This window comes from Agelaius phoeniceus, chromosome 3, assembly GCF_051311805.1.
Source record: "Agelaius phoeniceus isolate bAgePho1 chromosome 3, bAgePho1.hap1, whole genome shotgun sequence".
Lineage (NCBI taxonomy): Eukaryota > Metazoa > Chordata > Aves > Passeriformes > Icteridae > Agelaius > Agelaius phoeniceus.
In genome coordinates, this window is record NC_135267.1 from 25,427,771 (window position 1) to 25,450,741 (window position 22,971).

Here is a 22,971-nt window from a genome sequence, read left to right on the forward strand (position 1 = left end):
ACTGTTGTCAAGAAAAAAATAACTCCTTTGTTTTTTGCTACTGTTTGTGGTCATTCCTTCTTCTTAATAATTATTTTCTGTGTCTCTTAGATATAAGATCAGCAGTTCTCTGCCTGTGAGTCATGATTAAAGACAGGAGTCCTCCCTTGCACAAAGCCCCTGGAGGCTTATGTGCAAGTCCTCTTCAGGGTAGCATTGAAGGACTGAAGGACAGGCTACTTTTGGCTTGACCCTGAGGAGAAGAAAATAAGCAACACTTACTCTACCCTCTCCAAGTGCTAACCATTGGCATGATTGAGAAACCCAGACTCCCTTTCTCCTTCCTTCCTGGCCTGGGCTCAATTCAGAACACCCCCTGGTCAAGGCAGAAACAATACAGCAAGCTAAAGCAAGGACAGACTATCAATTGGGGTGTTGTGGTTCACCCTTAAGTGAAAATAATTGCAAACAGCACAGTATAGGACAGTTATCCAGAGGAGGAGGTATTTTAGATCCTGTAGTATATTAAGTGATTGAGAAAGAATAAACAGGTCTTCATGCCATTGTTTCTGGTATTTGCATGGTTGACTAGAACTGGCATTACAGGTGGTTGGGTAGCAAGGGATACATACAAACCAGATTTACCTGGTGCTACACTAACCTTAAATGGAAAAGCTGGAAGTTTTCTCTTCTGCTGCTTGTAACAGAATGGATTTCCCGTGCAAAAAAAAAGTCAAGAAACTTAAAATGTTTCAGGCTTACAAGTTGCAAATAAGATATCTACTTGGACACTTGTATGGAAAACAAGAAATATACTACTTTGGGTTCACTGTTATGACCCAAAATGTGGTCATTTTTGGACCAGATTCCCAGGCCTGTCTCCACAATGTTGCATATGCAGTGCTCTCACTGTGAATGTCTACACTTGCAAACTAACAGTTCTGGAAGAACCTCTTTTCTTCCCAGCTCTGATTTAGTGTTCATTTCACCATACACCTCAGCTTTCAACTTGCGTGCAAGAAGGAGGTAGTGCCACCTGTCTTTTTGTGACAAAAAAAACCCCATCAAATCAATCCCATGGTCATCCAAGATAAGGTAGTGGGTATGGGATACTGAGTTACACCTTGGTCAGTGCAAGACTGGAAGGCATGATTAGGGGTCTGCTGGAAGCCTCTTCCAGTCAAAATACTGTTACACCCAATTTAAGTTTGTGCAAAGTACCAGTGTTCCTCATTTTTCAGATGATGTGAAATGCCCAGTTTAAGACAGTGCTGGCTGGCTATGAGAAATGATTCAGTTCAGTTCAGGCAGGGCTCTCGCTGCTGTAACACATTTCCTCCTCAATCCCTCAATGAGGGCTGGCAATGTGAAGAGTGTGAAGCCATCAACACACGTCAACCCGTGCAGCCTAGAAGACTGCAAAACACGTATCCATGCCAATTCAGTGTCCATCAGATCCATGTTTCACTTCTCACCAGAATCAATGCCTCAGGCCCATCTCCAGTACTTTCAACACCTGTGACAGACAAAGGAGTCTCCTCAGCTAATTCAGTAGATGCAGGGAAGGACAATGTCCATGACTGGAGCTTTGCACTATTGTGAGTACATCACCAGCGTGTGAGAGGGTGTTTGGCCCAGCATGCAAGGGCAACAAAGCCCTCCAGAACCTCCAGATCTCAACTGCTTTATCTGAAAAGCCAAGCTGTACTTCCCATTTCCAATTACAAAAGCAGGATGATCCAGGTGTGAAGACAAGTCAGTGGCATCCTTGAGGCTAACACACTTCCTGCAGAGGGAGAAAGGTGAGGTAAACAACAAGCCACAAAACCTAGGTGGTGTGGACCACGGCCCGTCCAACAGTGACTCGTGCCATATGGCGCTCTCAGGTGCAGGGAGGAAGGATCGGATGTGACCCTTAATGCCAGGGTCTAGTTGACGTCATGGTGTTCAGTCATAGGTTGGATTCGATGATCTGAGAGGTCTTTTCCAACCTAATTGATTCCGCGATTCTGAACTCGAGGGTCAGCGGCCAAACCGGACCGATGGAGCTCTCCCTCACCGCCCCCGAGGCTGCCGCCATTTGCGGCCGCTTTGCCGCCAAAACGCGTCGCCGCGCGGGCGGGGGAGGGCCCTGTCACGTGGCCGCGCGGGGGCGCGCCCTGGCGCGCGTGGCGTGGCGTCACGTGAGGCGAGGAGGCCCCGCCCCCTCCCCGGCCCCAGTCCTTTGCGCCGCGGGGGGACGGCGGGCGGTGCGCGCGCGCGCGCGCCGCGCGCTCCCGCGCGTCTCCATCTCCTCCGCACGTGACCCCCCGTCCCTGGAACGTGGCATTGTGTAATCACGTGACCTGGAGCGGAGCGGGGGGAGCCGGGGGAGGCAGGCAGGGAGGAAAGGGGGGCGGGGGGGCTGCGTACGCGACGGAGCGGGGTGCGAAGATGGCGGACGAGGAGGCCGAGCGGGAGAGCGGCGGCCCGGGCGGCGACCTCCTGGAGCTGCGGCGCCTGCGGGAGCGGCTGCTGGAGCTGGAGACGGGGCTGCGGGAGAGCCGCGAACCGGCCGTGCAGGCGGCCACCGAGTACTGCAAGCAGCTCTGCCAGGTCAGGCCGCCTCTTCCCTTTTCCCTTCCCTTCCTCCGTGCCCTGCCCCCGCCCGCTCCCTCCCCTCCCCGGCGGGGTGTGTGTGTGTGTGAGAGCTTGGCCAGGCCGGAGCGCGGGCGCCGGGCGGGACCAGCGCCGCCCCCGCCGCGGGGAACCCGCAGCCGGCGGCCCGGTGCTGCGGCCGGCGCGGGAGGGGGGAGCGGGGACTCAGTGCTCGGGACCCGGCCGTGCGATCGATGCCGCTGCCGCCGCTTGTTGTGGACTGAGGCGGAGTGGCCCCCGCGCCCGCTGCCGTTCCGGCCCGGCCCGTAATCCCCATCCCCCGCTTCGCCTCCCCCCGCCCCGGTTCTCGCGGTCTCCAGGCCCCTTTGTTGTGCTCTGCGGCTCGGCTTATCGAAGGGCCCTTTGTTCCTGGCGGTGGCGGACCGGGGGCCCCCCCGTCCCCGTGGCTCCGACACCCCTCCTCCCTTGGGGGCGAAGGGAGGGAGGCGGCGGCCCGGGAGGTGGGGGCTCCGCCGCTCCTCCGAGGGGCCGGGCAGGAGCTGGAGTCCGTCCCGCGTCCCTCGGCGCGGGGCTCCTGCTCTATGTCCCCTTCCTCCCCCCGCTCCCTTCCCTATCTCGTACCCGGGAGGGATAGTGGAGTTTCTGCCATGCTGGGAAGGTGAGGGTGGTGGTGGACTATACAGGGTCGCTGGTGTGGTGGTGGCAGGTCTGGGGTGTTGCTACCCGTGTTCTTGCCCTATCAAGGCAGCGCAATCCCACCTCGGGCGAGTGCTCCCGAGCCGGCACTGTTTGAAGCACCATTGTGTGTAATTATTCAGCCGTCGGAAAAAGGCCCGCTTCCCGGAGCTTGGGCTTGTCCTGAGGCAGGGCTTGTTTGCAGGTGTTTCTTCTGAGCTGGTGAACCTGCTGAGCATTTGTTCCTAAACAAACTTTGTGGTACTAGCTCCACGGACTGCTAAAAAAGCAGACCATTTTAGTCATATCTATGTTTATACATGGCCTTGATTTCTCTTAGATATCCTTTCTTGGATAGCACTGGGTGCATCCCAGTGTATAGAACAAGTTCTCAAATATTTTAGGCCACAGAAACCGTTACTTGTGTAGCTTTACTTTGTTTAATAGTCTGGCTGATACAAGTGATAGTGTTTGTTTACACATTACTGTCACCCATTCATGGATGGTCATGAGGCAAATTATTAAAAGGTGGAATGGGTAAGAGTGAATTCACATGGTTAGTTTGAAATGTGTTTTATTTATGATTTTGTATCTAGTTTGTTAAGGAGTTGATTCTTGGTGGCCATTGTAGCATGCTAATTTCGCATCTGTCGCTTCTGGATTAAACTGGGCTCTACTTCCTACTAACCAGGAAGATTTGCTACTAAATATTTTAAGCATAGTTTTATTTTATTTTGTATATACAGTATTCATATGTCAGGTTCGTTTTCCTCTGGTCAAAATTTATCATGTTGTGCCTGGTTAGAATGTCCATGTTGATGCACAGAAACATTGGATTAAGCACAGAGAGATTGGTTTATGTTGGTTCAGATCAGTGTGTTCTTAGTCTATTTTATCTTTGTGTCTACTTTCTTAACTTCTTACACTGAGAGGTGGAAATCTGCCTTTCCTGGCTCCGGCTCGACTTGTGAATGAGCTGTTCATTGAACTGAAGTAGTGTTGGGTGGGTGGGAATGAAGACACCATCCTTGACATGTACGGAGTAGATTACTGATGTCTAAAGCAGATTTATCACTGAAGAGTGGTTGCGTGTTCTTAGCGAGTGGCTTCTAGAGTTGATTGATTGATTTCAAGTTTAACAAGTATGAATATTCTTCTCATTACTTTAATGACTGTTACAAAAGTCCATTGTAAAGCTCAAGGTTACTACGTTTTTTAACCATGCACCTTTTCAAAGTGAGCAGATCAGTTGTGTAGAAACTGACATAGAAATCATGCTGTTTTGAAACGAGTTACTGTTCCTTCCATACCAAGATTTATAGTACGGCTGTATCTGTTTTTGCGGGCTGAAGGCTGATGTGTAACCCTGAGGACTGAGACATGCCATTCAATGTTGAAAGATCTTGCTTTTCAAATTTTGAACAGAGCACTAAACAGATGCTTAATGTATTAAAAAGTGTTGTTATGCAAGCATTTTTGTACTGGTTCAGCAGGCGTTTTTTAAATCTGTTCACCTGTGCTTGTGGTGCCAGAATACTTATCCAGCCTCTTCTGCAGTTTTAATCCTTTATTTGGGCTAACACAAAATAGTATTCGTGATTCAGAGAGTAGGCTTAGCTACTTAGCTTGCACTGCATGACACGAGTTGTAGAAAAACCATGTAATATAAAAGCCAGCTCAAAAATCTCTTCCAAATAACAGTTTAAAGGTATCTGCCGTGCTTTCTAGAATCAAGTCTTTGAAAATATATGCATGAAAGAAGGATTTGGTCAAATATATGAAACTGAGAGTTGTTATTTATTATATATATATAAATTGAATATATATCACTTATTTATATCTTGTGTCTAGAAGCTCAGTAATGAAGAAATATTTTAGTAATTCTCTCAGTATGATTTCACATGATTTTTTTTTCCTTCTTAGTTCCTACTCATGTAATAACTGCACAGATCTTGGTCTGGTGTCCTTGTTTTGTTTTGCCAGGTGGTCATTCTGGAGCCCAGCAACCACCTAGCTTGTTGCCATGAATTAACTTTTATTTTTTTTAATGAAGTGGGTAACAGTGTTCAAGAAATAAGCTTAATGTCAAACTGATGAAAGCTGAAGAATGTGCAGTAAAGCGTGGAAAGATCCTTAGGTTCAAAGGCAAATAAAGGATTTAAGTATTCTGTTCTTATTAAATGAAGTGGGAGCTGTATAGCTAAGTCCTTTATCTGGTTTTGAAATACCTCAGTTTGAAATACTTTATTGTTTATAACCCAACAGTGTAGAATAACTATTAAAACCACAGAAAAACAAGACCCTTGTACCTTGACAGAAAATGTTATAGACCTGTTCTCTTGTAATAATAAAGTTTACTTTGATGTATTTTATATGCAGCATTTCATTAGCTATAAATATGTTTGTGTGTTGCTGCTGATTGCTCTGCGAAATGGTGCAATTATTCTTAAATTTTAAGGGGATTATAGACTGGGCCTTAATCCTGTACTAGATCTGTGTGATTGTAGTTCTGTTCTCCATTGTCAGCCTGCAATAGAGAGCATTATTTTAATTGTTATCAAGTGGAATTCACATCCATGTGGGTCCATGTAAAATGATTTTTTAATTGTGATTTGTGCTCTTCCATTGCAATTCGATAATGAGCAAATCCTTGAGAAACAATTATGTTTTCACAAACTATATGAGTGCAGACTGTGGCAGACAAAACAAGTGTCTTCAGTTGTAGTGACTAAAAATTACAAGTGTAAATTTTGCAAGAATTCAGAATGATCTGAAGAAGATTGCTATTCTTGTCACCATGTGGTGACTGATTAGATTATTTTCAGACTTGGCTCTTAAAGGTGACCAGTTGTTAATATTCAGTTGGAGGAGACCAAAATGTGTGTCCAGGTTTTTGTGCTTGAGAGCTGGGTGAATGTGCTGCTAGTGGGTATATCAGAGCTCCTCACTATGGGCTGTGTTCCCTTCCAGTTGTCACTACACAGTGTGCCCCTTTTTTAAAAGTTTATTTTGTATAAATAAAAACAGATTGCAGACTGGTAACAAATTTTCTGTTGTCACCAGGTGGTTGTGAAATCTTTGTGGTGCTTCTATCTCTTCTGACTGTTTTTCTGTAGTTGGCATGTTTTGAGCCTTCCCTCCTTTGTTATTTTGACACTTCATTTCTTTCCTGAATCTGCTTCTAAGGGTTGGGTTTTTTCTCTCCTGCTGTACTTTGTGGTACAAATTCTCCAAAAGTGTAAAACAGTTTGGTTTGTTCTACTAATGTACAAGTTGTGAGCATAAAGTGGCCTGTATTATAAGCATAAGATACAATTTGGATGGTTGTGTGGCCTTTCCTCAATAACTTCGAATGCATTTTTGGTTCATTTCTTGATTGTCTTGTCATGTCTGCCTGCTATGAAAAAGATGTGTTAAAATGTGTTAAAAGTGTGCTTAGCTGTTAGTAGACACATTCATATCCTTCTAGTGTTGGCAGTTTACCCAGTAGTAACCTTGAATATTCTTAACACTAGTTGCAGAAAAGGTGTAATGATGACAGGAAAATTGGGGGGGGGAGGGGGTAATGAAAATTTTTGGGCATTTTAAAAGATGCCCCAAAACTTCTTATAAAGAAAAATTGTTTTTAACTGCTCTGCCTGTATAGTTTGTTCCTACTGTTTTAAGCTGTTTTTTACTGTGTGTCGAGGTTCTAGTGAAGTCTTGGGACCTTAAGGTCTTACCCTGGTTTTGTGTGTGCTGTCATGCTAGAGTAGCTCTTGGTAATATTTGGGGATATATCATCTAAGACGTCCCTCCTAAAAGCAGACCTGCATGTCTCTACATAAAGACTTTTTTATTATTATTACTATTTTTACATATTTGTAATCACTGTATAGTACAGGTTTCTGCTAATTATTTGTTTCTATTGGAGGTTAGGCTTATGTTTTCTCTTACAAATTCTTCTGTTAATCTTACTAGAATTGACATTCAGTTTTTATACCTCACAGACTTGACAGCTTTCTGTTGCTGTCACCCTCTTCAACTGTCATTGTCTTCCTCACTTTTAATCTCTGTATTCTCAACTTCCTCTTCAGACACAAGATGACAGAAATAATCTTCAGTTCTATCCATAAAATTCGAAATAAAGAATTTCTTAAACCTTTTACCTAGATGTTCTGGATTTATCCAAACCTAGAGTCTGTCTTAGTCTAATGACAAGGAAGTGTTTCAGTAGGCTGCTTTATTTTTTCCTGCAGGAGTTAGAGTATGATCCCTTGCCAGGAGTAATTCTGTGTCCAAAGACTTCAAGAGCCTTTGAAGGATGTTTTTTGCTATTTCATTGAACACCTGCAGTTGTGATGTGACCATAAGATTAGTGTTCACTGATGGTGAGAAACACCACCAGCAAAACATCAGGTGCCTTTTTAATATAAGTAAGAAGACATTTCCTGTTTTGTTAATATCCTACCTGATTTCTTACTCCAGACAACTTTAATCAAACTCTTCACTGAGTGGATAGGTAGATATCCATCTTGGATTTTGTTTAGCTCAACAGACATAATACAGGCACAAACTGATGGAATGTAATTGTTAGTAAGTTGATATTTTTTGAGCTTTCATTTCAATTATGCCCTGTCTAATCAAGTCTGTGTCTCTTCTTTTGGGCATGCATGGATTCCATAGCTTCCACTTTGAGTAGAAAGTGTTTTCTGTTGAGTCCAGTGAGGGATTTTTACACTGAGGTAACACTTAAAAGTTTCCGTTACGATGTTTCTGTCTTTTTTCATTTCCTATTTCCTATTCCTATTCAATTTTTTTCCACTTTCATGTTTTTGTAAATACATTACCACAAGTGCAGGATTCCCATTATAACTTCCAGTACCTTTGATTTTACTTTCATACCTGTGACCTCCAGATGTTCTGGTATTCAGGGAGAGATGTACAGCTGCCAGAAATAGCAAGGAATCTGCTAAAATATAGTACATCACACAGATTCCCAAATGCATGAAGAGAAACACCTGCCACCACTGTGTCATCATGCAGACTTTCAGCTGCCTCAGGCATTTTTGTGCTACTTCATCACTGTGAGACCTGACATGTCAAACAGTCACATTATCTCTTTGGATGGATAGAAGCAAAACCCCCTGATTTTTTTTTCTTTTTAGCTAAACTGCATGGAGTTAGGGAAATTGTCTTGCTTTCAAATGAAACAGTAAGTGTACCTATCCAGTTAAAATGTGTGTAATAAATTTTTAGAAGAAAGCACCCTTGCTGTTTAGGGTAAATCTGATGAGTGAGCATAAATGTTCTAATCCTTGTCCTCAATAATGGCATCAAGCCCCAGCATCATACTAGATTGGAGCTGGTCTTTGTTAAAACTGTTGAGATCTGTACTAGAAGGTTTTGTTATTAGATTTTCCTGTATTGAAATAAGCTGGGTAGACTGTGATTCCAAAGCAGCATTGATTATTGATAGGCCATAGCTACAAATGCTTGTTTAATCTGTTCTCAAAACTATCCATTGAAGAAGATTCAAAAAAAGCTGCATAATACATGTCAGTTCAGTTTTCTTTGCCTTCAATAATTTCTTCTGGCCACCCTTGCAGTATAACTTAATATCTTCTTGCAGCTTAAGACTACTGTGATTTATTGTATCCCATGTAGATAACAAAAAGTAGCATATTCTCTTTCTGTTGGAAGCAGCTCCTATATTTTCAATGCTATTTTCAGTTATTTTTTTACTTTTGAGAACAGTTTTTGCAGTGCTTGATGTTATTTTTTTCCTATTTTCCTCTTTCCTTTTTGCTATGTTGCTATATCTTTGGAACATACAAGATTTTTTTAGTTCTTAATTGCAAGGAAGGTAGTAATTAATAAGAATTTGGTAAGAAGGTGACAGTCTATCTAAGACTTAGGATTTAACTTAAAGCATTTCTCCTTCCAAGTACAAATATTAAAGAGAAAAGTGATAGTTCTCTGAAGCTAACAAATTAAGGCAGTTAAGAACATGACAAAACACAGATGGAGGGATAAAAATTATTAAAACTTCGGCATGTTGACAAAAGCTCATCTTTCCATGTAAGTTCAGCAAAAAGATACTTAGTGTCATAGTTACCCTGATGCACATATTTTGCGGAGTTGAGTTACTTGATGCTTTTACTGAAGTTGCAGAGAAAACCCCTTCTATCAGCAAACCACCATTTCTCTAGGAAACACTTCTAGTGAAAAGTTAATACTCAGAGGTCAAACATTTTTAATTGGTGTCTTTTAAAGGCCTCCATGCATATCCTTGCACAATTATAATACAGTGTGTTTATTTCTATAGTTTTCAAGAGGTTCTTAGGCCACCAGCTTCTTTGCAATGATGACGCATAACAATTTGCAAATTTTAGTTTAAATACCAGGTAAACAGTATGGCTTGAAACTGTCTTTTGAGATAGCATTTCCCATTTTATTAGGTCTGTGCTTGTTGCATTGGTTAACAACTTAATGTGTCACATTTTAGGAAGTATGCAAGTCTTTTTTTTCGAGGTATGAAATCTTTTTTTATGTTTATTCTTCCAAATATGCATTAAAGACAACTCCAGGGTATTATTTCTCAGGTCTTTCATCTCTAAGGGTGAAGTACACTGCTTTCATTTGTGAAGAGTTAATCTAATAACACCTTGTACTTGGCAGAGCAAAGACTTTCAGAAGGAAGATATATGTAATGTCAAAAAGGCAGTGGAGCTTTATAAAACTGTTCTCTGAAAGTAGACCTGATCCAGTTGGTAATTGGACCAAATTGCAAAAACGTGTGCCCGTTTTTGGTGAAAATAGTTTGGTCAAATGTCTCTTCCATCTTCTCTTCTGTTACTGTTGTACAGTCTTCTGGTATACAATATTTCTAGCTTTAGGATTTCCTGTATGTAGGTAAAGTAAACTAAACATTCATCAGAAAAATAGGAAAATCCTGTGCTAACTAATGTAGCTCTCACTTGGTTATTACTCATTCTGAACCAGTCATACAGTTCTTTGTTCTTATAGGAACTCATGTTACATAGACAACTACCAAAGCTCCATCCATCTTCAAACACTGACTCCTGGTGTTCCTTCTCTCCTAACTGCTGGACAGGTGCATTTACTGCTTTGAGAACCTTAACTCCCTGAAGTAAAATTCTTTAGGATAAAGACCAGTCTTTATTTGTAACTCTCTGTTGTCTTTTGGATGAACAGAGCAGTTTTCATTTGAGCTGGTGTAGCATTCTCAGTGTCCTGTATATATAAAAAAAAAAAAAAGATTCTGGAAGGATTCCTCTTCTGTTTTTCAGAATGATGGAGAGAATGGGTTCTGTCGAGTAGACAATCTAACAGACCAAATAACTGTTTCGGTGAATTGGTAAAGTACATTCGGTGATCGGGCATTAAATCATTAATAAGGAGTTCCTCAGTCTTGTGATTCATAGACTGTTAAGAGGTTGGAATGAAATTTTAAGATCATCTAGTCCTAACCCCCCCTTGCCCTGGGCAGGGACACCTCCTACTAGAACAGGTTGCTCAAGGCCTTATTCAGCCTGGCTTTGAACAGTGCCAGGTTTGTGGCATCCACAGCCTTCCTGGGCAGCCTGTTCCAGTGTTTCATTACCCTCACAGTAAAGAATTTCTTCCTAATACTGAACCTTAACATTCCTGATTTCACTGTGCACCCATTACTTCTTGTGCTATCACTACAGTTCCTGATTATGAGTCTCTTTGGATTCCCTGTAGGCCCCTTCAGATACTGGAAAGTTGCTATGAGGTTTCCACACAACCTTCTCTTCTCCAGGCTGAATGGCCCCAACTTTCTCAGCCTGTGTTCATAGGTAAGGTGCTCCAGTCCTCTTGTCAACTTCATGGCCCTGAACTCTAACAATTGCTCTAACAATTCCATGTCCTTCTTATGTTGGGAACCCAGAATTGGATGCAGTACTGTAGATGGGGTCCCACAAGAGCAGAATAAAGGGGAAGAATCACCTCCTTTGACCTGCTGGCCATGCTCCTTTTGATGCAGCTCAGGATTCCATCTGGCTTTCTGGTCTGTGAGCTCACCCTGCTGCTCATGCTGTCTTCCTTCAACCATCACACCCAAGTGTTTCTCTGCAGGGCTGCTCCCAGTGACTTCTCTGCCCAGCCTGTCGGTGTGTCTGGGATTGCACCAACTCAGGTGTAGAACCTTGCACCAGTAGCACCTCTTTGAGCTCCATAAGGTTTGCACAGCCCTCACCTCCATCCTGTCAGGGTCCCTCTGGGTGGCATCCCTTCCCTCCAGCATGTTGGCTTCACCACACAGCTTGGTGTCATCAGCAAATGTGCTGAGGGAGCGCTTGGTCCCACTCTCCCTGTCACCGGCAAAGGTGTTGAATCAGCCCCAGTACTGACCCCTGAGGGGCACCACTGGTCTCTGTGTGGACAATGAGCCTTTGACCACAACTCTTGGCCTGTGGCCATACAGCCAGTTCTTTATCCGCAGTGTGGTCCATCCATCCAATCCATGTCTCTCCAGTTTGGAAACAAGCGTGTCAGTGCAGCAGAGCATCAAACACTCCTGAAGTCCAGGTTGCTCTGCCCTGTCCACCAGTGCTGGTCCTGTCATAGAGTGCTTGTTTCAGGAGCCTGTGGTGATATACTGGTTTTTAATACAGGGAACACAAGGATAGGTACAAGCAGAGAGTAAATGTTCAGAATCACAAAAGACAATCTGAACTTCTTTATTTTTTTTAATTGTTGGAGGGTTGGTCTTATGAAGAGAACTAGGGATAAAAAGTAATTTCTGTTTATGAATCTGTAATAGTTAACACGATAAAACTTCATAATCCCCATTCTACACACTGGGAACTTGCCTAATGTTTTTGGTGAAACTTGTGCAGTGACTGAACCCTGCTTTTGGGTACCCAGTCAGAATTGGTCATCATGTCAGTGTGACAGCAGGAATTCAGAGTTCTGCTCAGGTTTGCCAGCATATTCAGGAGAAAGTATTGCCTTGGCTCCTCTCCTTTCCCACGTGGACATAGTGGCAGTGCTTTGAGAACTGGTAAAAGGACACTGGTGGTTATTAGACACAGTGTGGTAGATGTTGCCTTGTTCTTTCACTGGAAATATCAATCAGATGGAAGGGCATCTGCCCATTTGACAGTGCTGAGTAGACAAGTTTAAAATAGCAATTGAGTAGTCTCTCTGTTGAGGATGAAGATTATCAATTAAGTTATCATCAGAATTAAAAGGGCAGTGGGAGAAGTTGATAAAGACGGCTAATGCAAAAATGTAATCCAGTTGAACTACAGAAGTATCATAATGTCTCATTTCACTTGATGAGAGAGCAAGTTTAAGTCACCTATGTTGCAGGAAATGTACATATTTCCAGATTAGACACAGTTATTTCTGGCTGTCTTCCTATTTTTAATCTGCCCATATGCTAGTCTGATAATTAAAAGAATAGGTAAATTAGATTTCCTGGCAGTGGATGAAAGTTTACTGTAATGAACATCCCGCCACATTCATGAAATGCTTGTTTAATAGCCAACTGCTGAATGCTCTTTTTAAGTAAACAGACTAAAATGAGTGTTGGGATGACAACATTGAATTGAGACATGATTGAATATCTGAATAGAGAGAAATGCAGCCTAGAACTATAGCAAGTTCACTTATGTTAGGATGCAAGAGAGAAATTTGATACCAATGACCCAATCAGAAAGAGCCTGTTAAATGCAAAATGTTGAAAGATGAAAGGCAAACCTAAAGAATGGTAATTTCTGTTACTGTATGTGACAAAGCATGAGGCTTAATGAAATTATTTACTGGTGTTTTAAATAACTTTATTTGTTCTAAAATAATTTATGGATGTAACCAGAGGCTCGCCATACATTTTCTAGGTTTTTCTAGGTCTTTTTCTAAAACTAGCTGGGGTTTGAATTCTAAGCAAAAGAGTGCCTAAAAGATAATAGGACAAATAGCACCAAGGTAATTTTGCTTTTGCCTCTTTCAGTTTAATAATTAGCGAGCTAAGCACCTTCACTATGTGTTCAGCATGCCCAGATGAAAAACATGCAAATTGTTTGTGCCTTTTAACTTATATTTGGGGAGAGAAATGTCTCTCTGTCAATTAAGAGAAGGTTCTGTGTATAGTAATTAACTTTCAGTTGTCTCCCTTTCCTGTAGTTTTTTTTTTTAACTTTCTGGGTGATGGTATATGACGTAATTACTTATGAGAGTTGTAGTAGAGCCCCACAAGCTGTTCTTCTATTTCTGCTTCTGTAGTTGCTGTGGTGCTTTTTTTCAAACCTTCCTCCAACACAGACTTTGTCTTAAAAATATAAATATATTTTCCAACAGCATAGTTACATCTCTTGGTTTTGTATCTGTAAATTGAGGGTAGTGGGTACTTCCCCTCTACACGGTTATATGCATTAGAGAACAAACCTGAGATTTTTTTGTTGTTGTTACGTTATCTGCCTAGTGATGTATAAATAATGGATTAGAGGCATGGCTAACTTTTTATGTTTGTGTGCCAAAGAGTTGGGGTGCTAAAGTTCCTAAAAATTGAATTATAATAATAGTTTAAAAAAATACCCAAGAAGTTGATAAAGAAACTTACCCTTAAGATTATGACAGAGATTCTTCCCACAATCTGTCTTAACTCAGTTAGAGATGTACAACCCTGAGAGTTACTGGCAAGGAGTTGTAAGAAGTCATCAAGGTCATTTACACCTTAGGTGGTGTAAATTTGTATAGGGAGAGCAGAGGGGAGTTCAAATACTCAGTGCACTCTTGCATTTTCAGAGTCGTTGAAATCTGTTTGGTAATTGCATATTAATGGTAACTAGAGCTGTAGTGAGTTTTATTTTTTAAAAAATCCACAGAAGTGACCTAAGTAGAAGTGGTTATTTGAGGCGAATCTGTTTAGGCAAGAGTTAAGAAGCAGCTAATGGTAATTCTTACTAACTTTCTATGTTTATTCAACTTTCATATTTTCTAATTTTGTGCAATGATAAACAACATAATATGTAGTTACTTTACAAGCTACTGAATATATGTATGAATGTGTAGTGGTGGAACAGACTGAGAAAATGAATCATTCATTGCAGGGTAGTTGGTTACGTTTACTGGATTTCAAAAGTATTCTAATTCTTTCTAACAAATCAAAATTAGTCAGCAAGTAGTATCAGTTCTTTAACAATTACCTGTTCTCTCTTTGTATTCTGAACTGAACTGTTGTCTCTAAAAAGTCTCCAGGGAGGATAGCTTTCCTTAAGTATGAATAGAGGAATGAGTTTCTGCATGTCTTCATTTTTTGCTGTTTCTGTAAAGTTCCTTTTCTGATGGAGCTTGAACATAAAACCTAGATGTGTATTAATTTTTCCAGTTAATTTTTCCAGTTTCACCACAAAAAAAAAGTTCAGTTATAGATCAGTTATTTCATTGTATTCTGGTTTGATAGGCAAGATTTTAGATTTACTTGATCAGTCTGAGAATAAAAAAAATTGAGAGGATGATGAGGGGAGAATGTTTATTAAAAAAAAATGTAGATGGATAGAGTTTTGCAACACTTTTACGGATTGCCTTTAAAACTGTTCAGGAAACTAGTACTTGAAGGTATTTGAGCTCATGTTTTCTTTGTTTAGATAACACCAAAAAAATCAGTTCTTATTAAGTGATGGGTATCTGTATCACAGAGTGCATACCTGTGTATCTGGGTTCTGAAGGTACCAGTAATAAAACCCAGTGCTGCCTTGTAGATGGTACTTCAAATACATGGGTGAGCAGAACTTGGGTGGACTATTTTTTTGCCTGTGGAAAGAGAAACACTGTTATACAGACAAGAGTGTGAAAACATAGCTGCTCATACAGTCTAACAAAACTTGCTTGTAGTGTTCTGAAGTTCTCTCTTCAGTAGATGAATGAGACAGTGGTTGAAAGAACAGTTTTAGAAGTGTGAACCAAAAGAGTGAGTTCCTATATGTTAATACCCTGGATCAGACACAGAGTTTGCTTTGAAAGTGATCTGATCATCCCTGTTAGCACACTTCTTTCTACATTGTGGAACAGCTTTGCAGTGTGGAAATTTTAATGTCTTTTGGATGAAACTAAACCAGAAGCTGTGCTCCAGAAGCAGTTGCAGACAGTCTACTTCAGCTGCTAACGAGTATCCAGTTAATGGAACCGGGTGAATGCCAGTCTGAAATACAACCGCTTGGGATGGGTTCACTGGAGACTTGGGTTCTCAGAACTCTCCTTTCTGCTGTATTATCTACTCCTTGTGCATTGCACTGGGATGATATAGTCATTGTGAGCTTTTTGTGGACCAGAACCTAATTGGGAAACTCAGATTCTGGTTTTGAAATTCATCTCTGAATGTGTGTTGACTCGCTGATGCAGTATTTGCTAATCTTGACATGACTTCCCTTTGCTTTCAGCTGCAGGGTAGGGAAGCCAGTGATGGATGTTAGGATGGGCTTGCAAAGTGTGAAAGCAGCTGGAGTTTTCTGTTTGAAGGGAAAGAAAAAAAAACAGTAAAGATTGGAACTGCAGCCTGTCAGTGGAGGAGAGGAGTTGTAATGGGAAAAAAATTGGATAGCTTTGCACCATGCCTGTTGAAATTGAGAGTGAAAACAATTGTTTAAATACAATCTTGCAGTAAGTGATGGAATTAAGAGTCTGGCTTCAGTCCTCTCTTCTGGGCACAACTCAATATCTCCATTAGAATTAAAGCATCATCATCCGATTCTTCAGCCAAAGGAGTCTTGGCTTTCTAGAGCTATATTTTACTTAACAACTTTATTGTGAAACAATTCAGAAGACACATTCTAGTAAAAATAGCATAGCAACAACTTAAAATCTTGATAGGCTTTAGAAATGAAAATTGAGTACAAATTGAGATTGATGTTCTTTGTTCAGTACCATAATTTAAATAGTATTTGTCCTGTAGAAAATACAATTGCATTAGCTTATGTCATCCACAGTTTTGTATATGCAGTCTGATGCTGTGTACCTACTGGAGTTTTGCTGTTTGATTCTGGATAGTTTTGTATTATAATAACGTGTAAGAGCTAATCTTGCAGCACTTGTGTAGCTACAAAATCAAGGTAATAGTGCTAAGCCTTGGTAAACAAATACTGAATCAGTTAAGTAGTGCCACTTTTAATTTCTATCATTGAACTGCTTTGGAAATTATTTAGAAGTACAGTGCTGTGTTGTTTTGATGTAAAATGACCTCTCTGTGTACAGTTCTAAATAAATAAAAAGTGGTTTTGTTGATTTTGTTACGGCAAATCTGTGGTAGCAGTATTTTAGATGAGTGCTCTTCTGTCCGATGCTTGTGGACAGGTTTAAAATATGTGTTTTTCTATGTAAGTTCTGTTCTAACCTAAAAATCTGTAAAATAGCCTGTACGGTATCCCAACTGAAAAACAAAATGGAAACAAGTAATTGATGTTTGAGCTTTTCTGTTGGACACAGAGGTGAAAGGAAAATCAAGATTGATTATGATCATGGTGATGTGGAGAATGTTTTGATCAGAAGGTTGTCATACCACAGTAAAAGCAATAGATACTCATACTTTTTTCTTCCTTCATTTTCCCCTGTGCTTTTTTTATATGGGAAAGAGATGGGGTTTATCCTATGTAACCATTTAGTTTACTCTTAAATGCTTTAAAAATCATGTCTTATAGTATTTCTAATGCCTAATGGTAAAGTCTCATGGGCAGTCTGAGCTAGACTTGGTTTAAATTAGACATAGAAGTAAGGAGTTTTTTGACATGCAGAACTAGTTCAAAAACTGTCCAAGTTTTTGCTTGAATACTTTGTTCATTTAACATCTTAGCTGGGTAGTTTGTCCTTAAACGAATTAAATGTAAATGCTGATTGCATCCCAGTGATTCCTTAGCTGCCTCCACTTTCCTCAAATAAGGTGGGAACCTTTCATGGGAACCTTAACCTCACAGTTTAAAAAAAAAAGAGTTACAGCAGTTGGCATTTTATGTGGTGAAGGGCTTGTTCTCCATCTTCTGGTAAAACACTGAACAACAAGAAGGAGAGAAAGGCAAGGAGAGAAATCACAAAAGTAAAAGATAGTTTTCATCTCTAGAAGCTTTAGATCATCAAGGCTGAGAATAATTGTAGCATAACACTGTAAAGATTTTTGTGTGTGTGTCCCTTTAGGTTGTAACTTTGCTGTGGGACTTCACAAAGACATCATCTGGTACTAATGTATCGGTAGGAAATCTTCTTGACTGCAGATATGTCTAAATTTGGATTTCTGATTTATTTTTAGTGTCTCGAATACTTAGTTAAAAAGAACACATGTTATGAAGCTATTCTGAACCAGTCTGTTCATTTTCCTTACAGGAGAGAGGCACACACAATGTTGCTGTGTTCTCTTAAGTTCTGATGGTCTGGAAATGCTTCTTGAAGCAATTGCTTTTTAGAAGCTGTGAGGACGATTGCCCAGTGCATGGTCTTGTGCTCATTGGTCATGCCTGCTATCATCCTAGTCATCTTCTAATTGAGTTCCTTGACATTGAATTCTTGGGGTGGGGATGATTTTACTATTGCAAGAGAGGACTGATACTCTGCGTGGAAGGGGAGATCCATTCACTTACAGGTTCATTTCTATTTTACCAGTTCAGTTCTGTGCCTTCATGTGATTCGGTAATGATGCTTGCACAGCGCTGGAATTGCACAAAAGACTCAAGGCCAGCAGGCTGGCATAGTTTGTAAACTATCATAAATTGACCTTAAAAGCAGACAATTATCAGCTTTTAAGGAATTTGAACAATGCTGTCTTCATCACATACTCAGTTCTTTAATGGTTGTAGTAGTCAGTGAGATTATGCATCAGGCTCACAGATTTACTCTGAAAAATACAGCTTTCAAAAATGAACTTGTCTTGAATGAGATGTTTAGTCTCAGCCCAAGATTCAGTGTAATAGGTTTGTTTCCCAGAAAACAACCCAAACCAAAACTTTTTATTCTGCTATTGTAAAGTCAGAAGATAGCATCACCATCATGACTATACCTAGCTGCTTGATCAAGAATCCACATCAAGTCAGCATGTTCCTTGTGTCTCATGTCTTAGGATTCAGAGCCTTTGTCACGGACTAAGCTGTCTTGCAATTTCTAGCACTTTCTCCAGTATCCATAATCTGTTGCCATTCAAGGGCTTGTTACCTCTGCATGCAATTTGAGAATTTTTTTCCTGGCTATCCTAAAAAGACTGGAGAGCATTTAATTCTGTTGTCTTTATTCCCCAAAGCAGTGTTTTAGTGGCCATTCAGCATTTTTTGACTCCTTTTTTAAAGGTGTTTTATTTCTCACTATATTCTTCTGTTCTTGGTCTGAAGAATTTATGCATATACAATAAATTTATTTATAACAGCTTTATGTTTACCTTGCAGTTAGAATATAATTCAGAGATGAAAAAAAAAACCAAACACTTTTTGTTCATCTATATTTAATATAGGTGTTTCAGTTGTGAATTTATTGGTATTAAAAAGCACCAGTATATTCATTTTTTAAAAGAAATTTCTTCATCTTGGATATCTCAAAGCAACTGCATAAACCTATATATTTATGAAATGTTTTTAGAAGTTTCTGTATCTGCTGGTCTAGCTGCACAAATTGTAGATCTCAAAATACTTGGTTACCCTAGTATCAGGATGTGTGCACACCCTTAATGTGACACCATCTGGGAGCTGTGCTTGTGCACAGTTGCCTTGCATGCTTCTGGGATGGAGTGCTGCACATCTGAGATTGCTCAGTATTTCCTGTTGTTGTCAGTTGTCAGTGAGCTTATCTACTGGCAAGATGTGAGTGGTGGAGATTGTCAAGTTCGAGCAGAGAGTTGTGTCTGTGTGCACATTCCAGTACTGATGAACAGTCCTTGTGGAACCATGGATACTGCAAGAACTTTATTGAATATTTCATGGTGCTCCTAACTCCCCTGAGAAAGGAAAGTTCAACCAGCAGTTTCAAATCTGGTTCTGTTTTCTTTTGAGTAATAGTTAAATGTAAGCAGTTAGTTGTTGGTTGTTACTACCATAGCTGAAAGGTCAACAATGTGAAGAACATGCATGGGAAATACTTTTTCAGAGAGAAGCAGGTAAGTCAGTTTTCCTTTCTAAAACTGCAACCTAAGATTATAGACCCTTGGAGTTAGGATTTGGGGGGGGGGGGGGGATGTCTTTAATCTTACTAATTGGGTTATTTTGGTAATTGAATAGTAGACTGCTTCTTTGTTGGAGAAAAAATACAGCAGAGAGAAATTATCTGGGCCTCTACTAGTCAGACTTTCAAATCCATGTCTTCATTTAGTGATTATCTTCAAGGTGTGGAGATCAGTGCAAAAGGCAATGAAAATGAAGTACAGAATCATGAAGGGGAAAATATTTTTTGCTGGAGATGTAGTAAATCTCACTTTTCTAAGCTTCAGTAAAATTACTTTATAAGTGTCAAAAGCAGAAAGATGGCTGTTCAGGAACAAGTAATTGCATAGGGTACAGAATATTGGGATAAATTTCCATTCTAATTTCAGTTTAGGTTTAAATGGTAAGAGTCTTATAGCTTACCTTCAGGGCTACACTTTGTTTCGTAATACAAAGAGAGGATTGTGCTGGTAATACAAAACCAGGAGGCATCACCTGTTCTGTTTGCTTCACAGGCCAGCATGGCTGCACTGTCAGTGTTCTTCACATTCAGCAGCAGTCAGCATAGGAAGATTTTCAATAAACACAATCAGTATTTTCATACCCTTACTTCTCCAGTGTCTTGCTTTGCCTGCTTCTCATGGCTCATTGTTGCATGTTTTAGTAACTTGCACATTGAGAAGCAGGGATGAGACTATTACTTGCATTACATTCTTAAAATACAGCTGTCTATATTTGAAAGGTTGTTCATGCTCATCTGTAGTACTACACAAGAAATTTGAGGAAGCAAGAGTTTAAATAATTGCAAGCAGACAGTAATGTGGAAGTTTTAAAGGTCAGTATTAGAATTGCCATTATCTTTTTGTGCTGTTCTTTAGCTGACCACAGGCAATGTATTTCATGACCTGAGGGAAATAAATACAGCCTTGTTTTTCTCAGTTTGCATGGAAAAAGAAAACATCTTCTAGATGATGAGTTGTACTTGAACAGTACATATGTGGTAGAAACAGTATATGGTACTATAAAATAGTTCCTTTCCCTTTTGTTATATGTATTTAACAGGCAATGTCTGGCACTAGATCTGATTTTCTAACACGATCTAATGTAGAAGACAACCGTTCACAAAGAACATCTATTTAAATCATATCTCACTCCCCATGTCTTATTGTCAGATAATAGTATTGCCATGGTAAGCTGATTTATTCCTTAAAAAAAACCTAAGTCCTTGTCTTTCAGGTTGTGAGCTGACCATTGACTTAATTCATTGTGATGTGTGTATCTCTGTTATTACAAACTAAATTAACAGAATTGTCTGCTTTTCAGAGTATCTGAAAAATGACGAATGATTTTGACAAGAAAGGTGTACTTTCATGCACTTTTTGAAAAAGGAAAACTAAAGATTTTGGGACTTGATGTTTTTGAACTACCTTTGGCCAGAATAATTGTGTGAGATCTTTCCTTAGTAGTCTAGTAAACTTGCAGGCTTAAACAGACAAACTTCAGATATTCAAATACTGAAAGAAATCATTGTTATATCTCTTCCCCTGCTTTTTAATTTCTCTAGGTTATAATCTTGTAGGGAGGAATAAGATAGCACAAATCATTTTCTTGTATTGTCTCACCATAAGTCAGGGACTGGGAGATCAAAGTCACTCTTAAGTGAAGGTCAGGTTCATGACCACCTGTGGAACCTGATTGTGCAAAGTTCATTGAATCATAGAATGGTTTGGGTTGGAAGGGACTTTGTGCAAAGTTCATTGAATCATAGAATGGTTTGGGTTGGAAGGGACTTTAAGATCATCTAGTTCCAGGCCATGGATGCCATTCACTAGATCAGGTTGCACAGGACCCATCCAGCCCAGCCTTGAGCAGTGCCTGGGATGAGACTTCACCACCTTCTGAGTAAAGAATTTCTTTCTAACATCTAATCCAAACTCGCCTGCTTTCACTTAAAAGCATTTCTCTTGTCCTGTTGCTATCTCCCCATACAAAATTTCTTGCCCCCCCACTTAAATACTGGAAGGCCACAGTGAGGTCTTTCCAGAATCTTTTCTCCTGTATGCTGATCAACCTCAGCTCCCAGCCTTTATTCATAGGAGTGCTGCTCCATTCCTCTGATCCTCTATGTGGCCTCCTCTGGACCTGCTCAGCCAGGTCCATGTCTGTCTTGTGCTGAGGACTGCGGGTGCAGCACTCCAGGCTGGGTCTCACAAGGACAGAGTAGAGGGGGAGAATCCCCTCCCTTGATCAGCTGGCCACTCCTCTTATGGTGCAGCCCAGGATGCAGTTGGCTCTCTGGGCTGTGAGCACACCTTGTTGGCTTATGTTCAGCTTTTTATCTATGAGAACAAGCAAGTCCTTTTCCTCAGGGCTGATCTCAATGAGTTCTCCCAGTTTGTACTCACATCTGGGGTTACCCTGACCGATGGGCAGCACCTTGTACTTGGACTTGTTGAACTTCGTGATGTTCTTGTAGATGCAGTTCGCAAGCTTGTCCAAGTCGCTTGGGGTAGAATCCCTTTCTTCTCGTGTCAACTACACTATTCAGCTTTGTATCATCTGCAAACTTGCTGAGGGTACTCTTGATCTCAGTGTCTGGGTCATGGATGAAGATACTGAAAAGCACTGGTCCCAAGATAAAGTCCTCAGGGACACTTACTCTGGATCAAACTATGCTATGTGTCTTCTTCCTTTCAGTCCATTTAAAACTAAGCATCAAATTGTAAACCAGTCCAGAGCAGTCAGTGGAACTTGATTTGACTCAAGTGGTTACGTTATCTGGCTCATTACAGTGTACAGCATCTCTCTCCATCTTCCTCTGTGTGGTGATACCAAACTCAGGATCTCCAATTGATTTTCATTTCCTCATGGTCCATCATCTAGTGACACAAGCTGTAACTGGTTATTAGAACATACCTGTCACCTTCACAGGGGAGAATCTTAAGCCAAGAAAAATATTCTTAAATCATGTGCATGGTTTATATGGGAGACTTGCTCCACTGGTTTTCTTCAGTTACCCTTTCTTGACTGGAACCCTCGCTTTCCTTTGAAATTTCTGTTCATGATAGCAGAAGCTATTCTTCACCAGCTTTGAATAAAGCTTGATGTGTTTTCTTGAATCAGGCCATTGGTGGTTCCTCTGAAGGCAGCTGCTCTTTTGTATCGGGTGGTTGTTGGCAGGTACTGGTGGAGTGAGAGGTGAGGTTGTGTCAAGGGAGCCCTGCCTCTGTGGGAGTGCTCCATGTGAACAGCAAGTGGCAGAGTGATCTCACTGGGAAGTGCTGGAGCTCCTGCACCTGCCTGCCTGTGTGTGTGGAGCTTTGTCATTTCTTTGCTGCCTCTGCCACTGTGGAGTTTATTTCATGGAGAGAGTTCCTTCAGCCACTCTTTGTGTGCAGCTCCCTAAGACTCATCTCCACATAATTCAGTTGTGTCATTTTATTTGGATTTTCTCCTGTGTGGATGTGCTTGAAGAAAGTCACTGAAATAAAGGTTTTGCTACTTACTGCAGTTGTTTGAGAGGTGCAGCTTACCTGTGTGACCATTGTCTGTCACTTTCCCAGCCTCTTTGTCCTTTGGGTGT

At 40.9% G+C, this 22,971-nt stretch overlaps 1 protein-coding gene across 1 annotated transcript in view; it reads left to right on the forward strand.

Moving 5' to 3' along the window:
• The first annotated feature begins 2,381 nt into the window (after nucleotides 1-2,381).
• Nucleotides 2,382-22,971, forward strand: part of ZNF292 (zinc finger protein 292) — a 49,361-nt gene continuing 28,771 nt past the window's right edge. Inside the window, exon 1 of the mRNA XM_054629603.2 lies at nucleotides 2,382-2,574. Coding sequence (XP_054485578.2) covers nucleotides 2,413-2,574 — 162 coding nt within the window. The 5' untranslated portion in view covers nucleotides 2,382-2,412. The remainder of the gene's footprint in view (nucleotides 2,575-22,971) is intronic.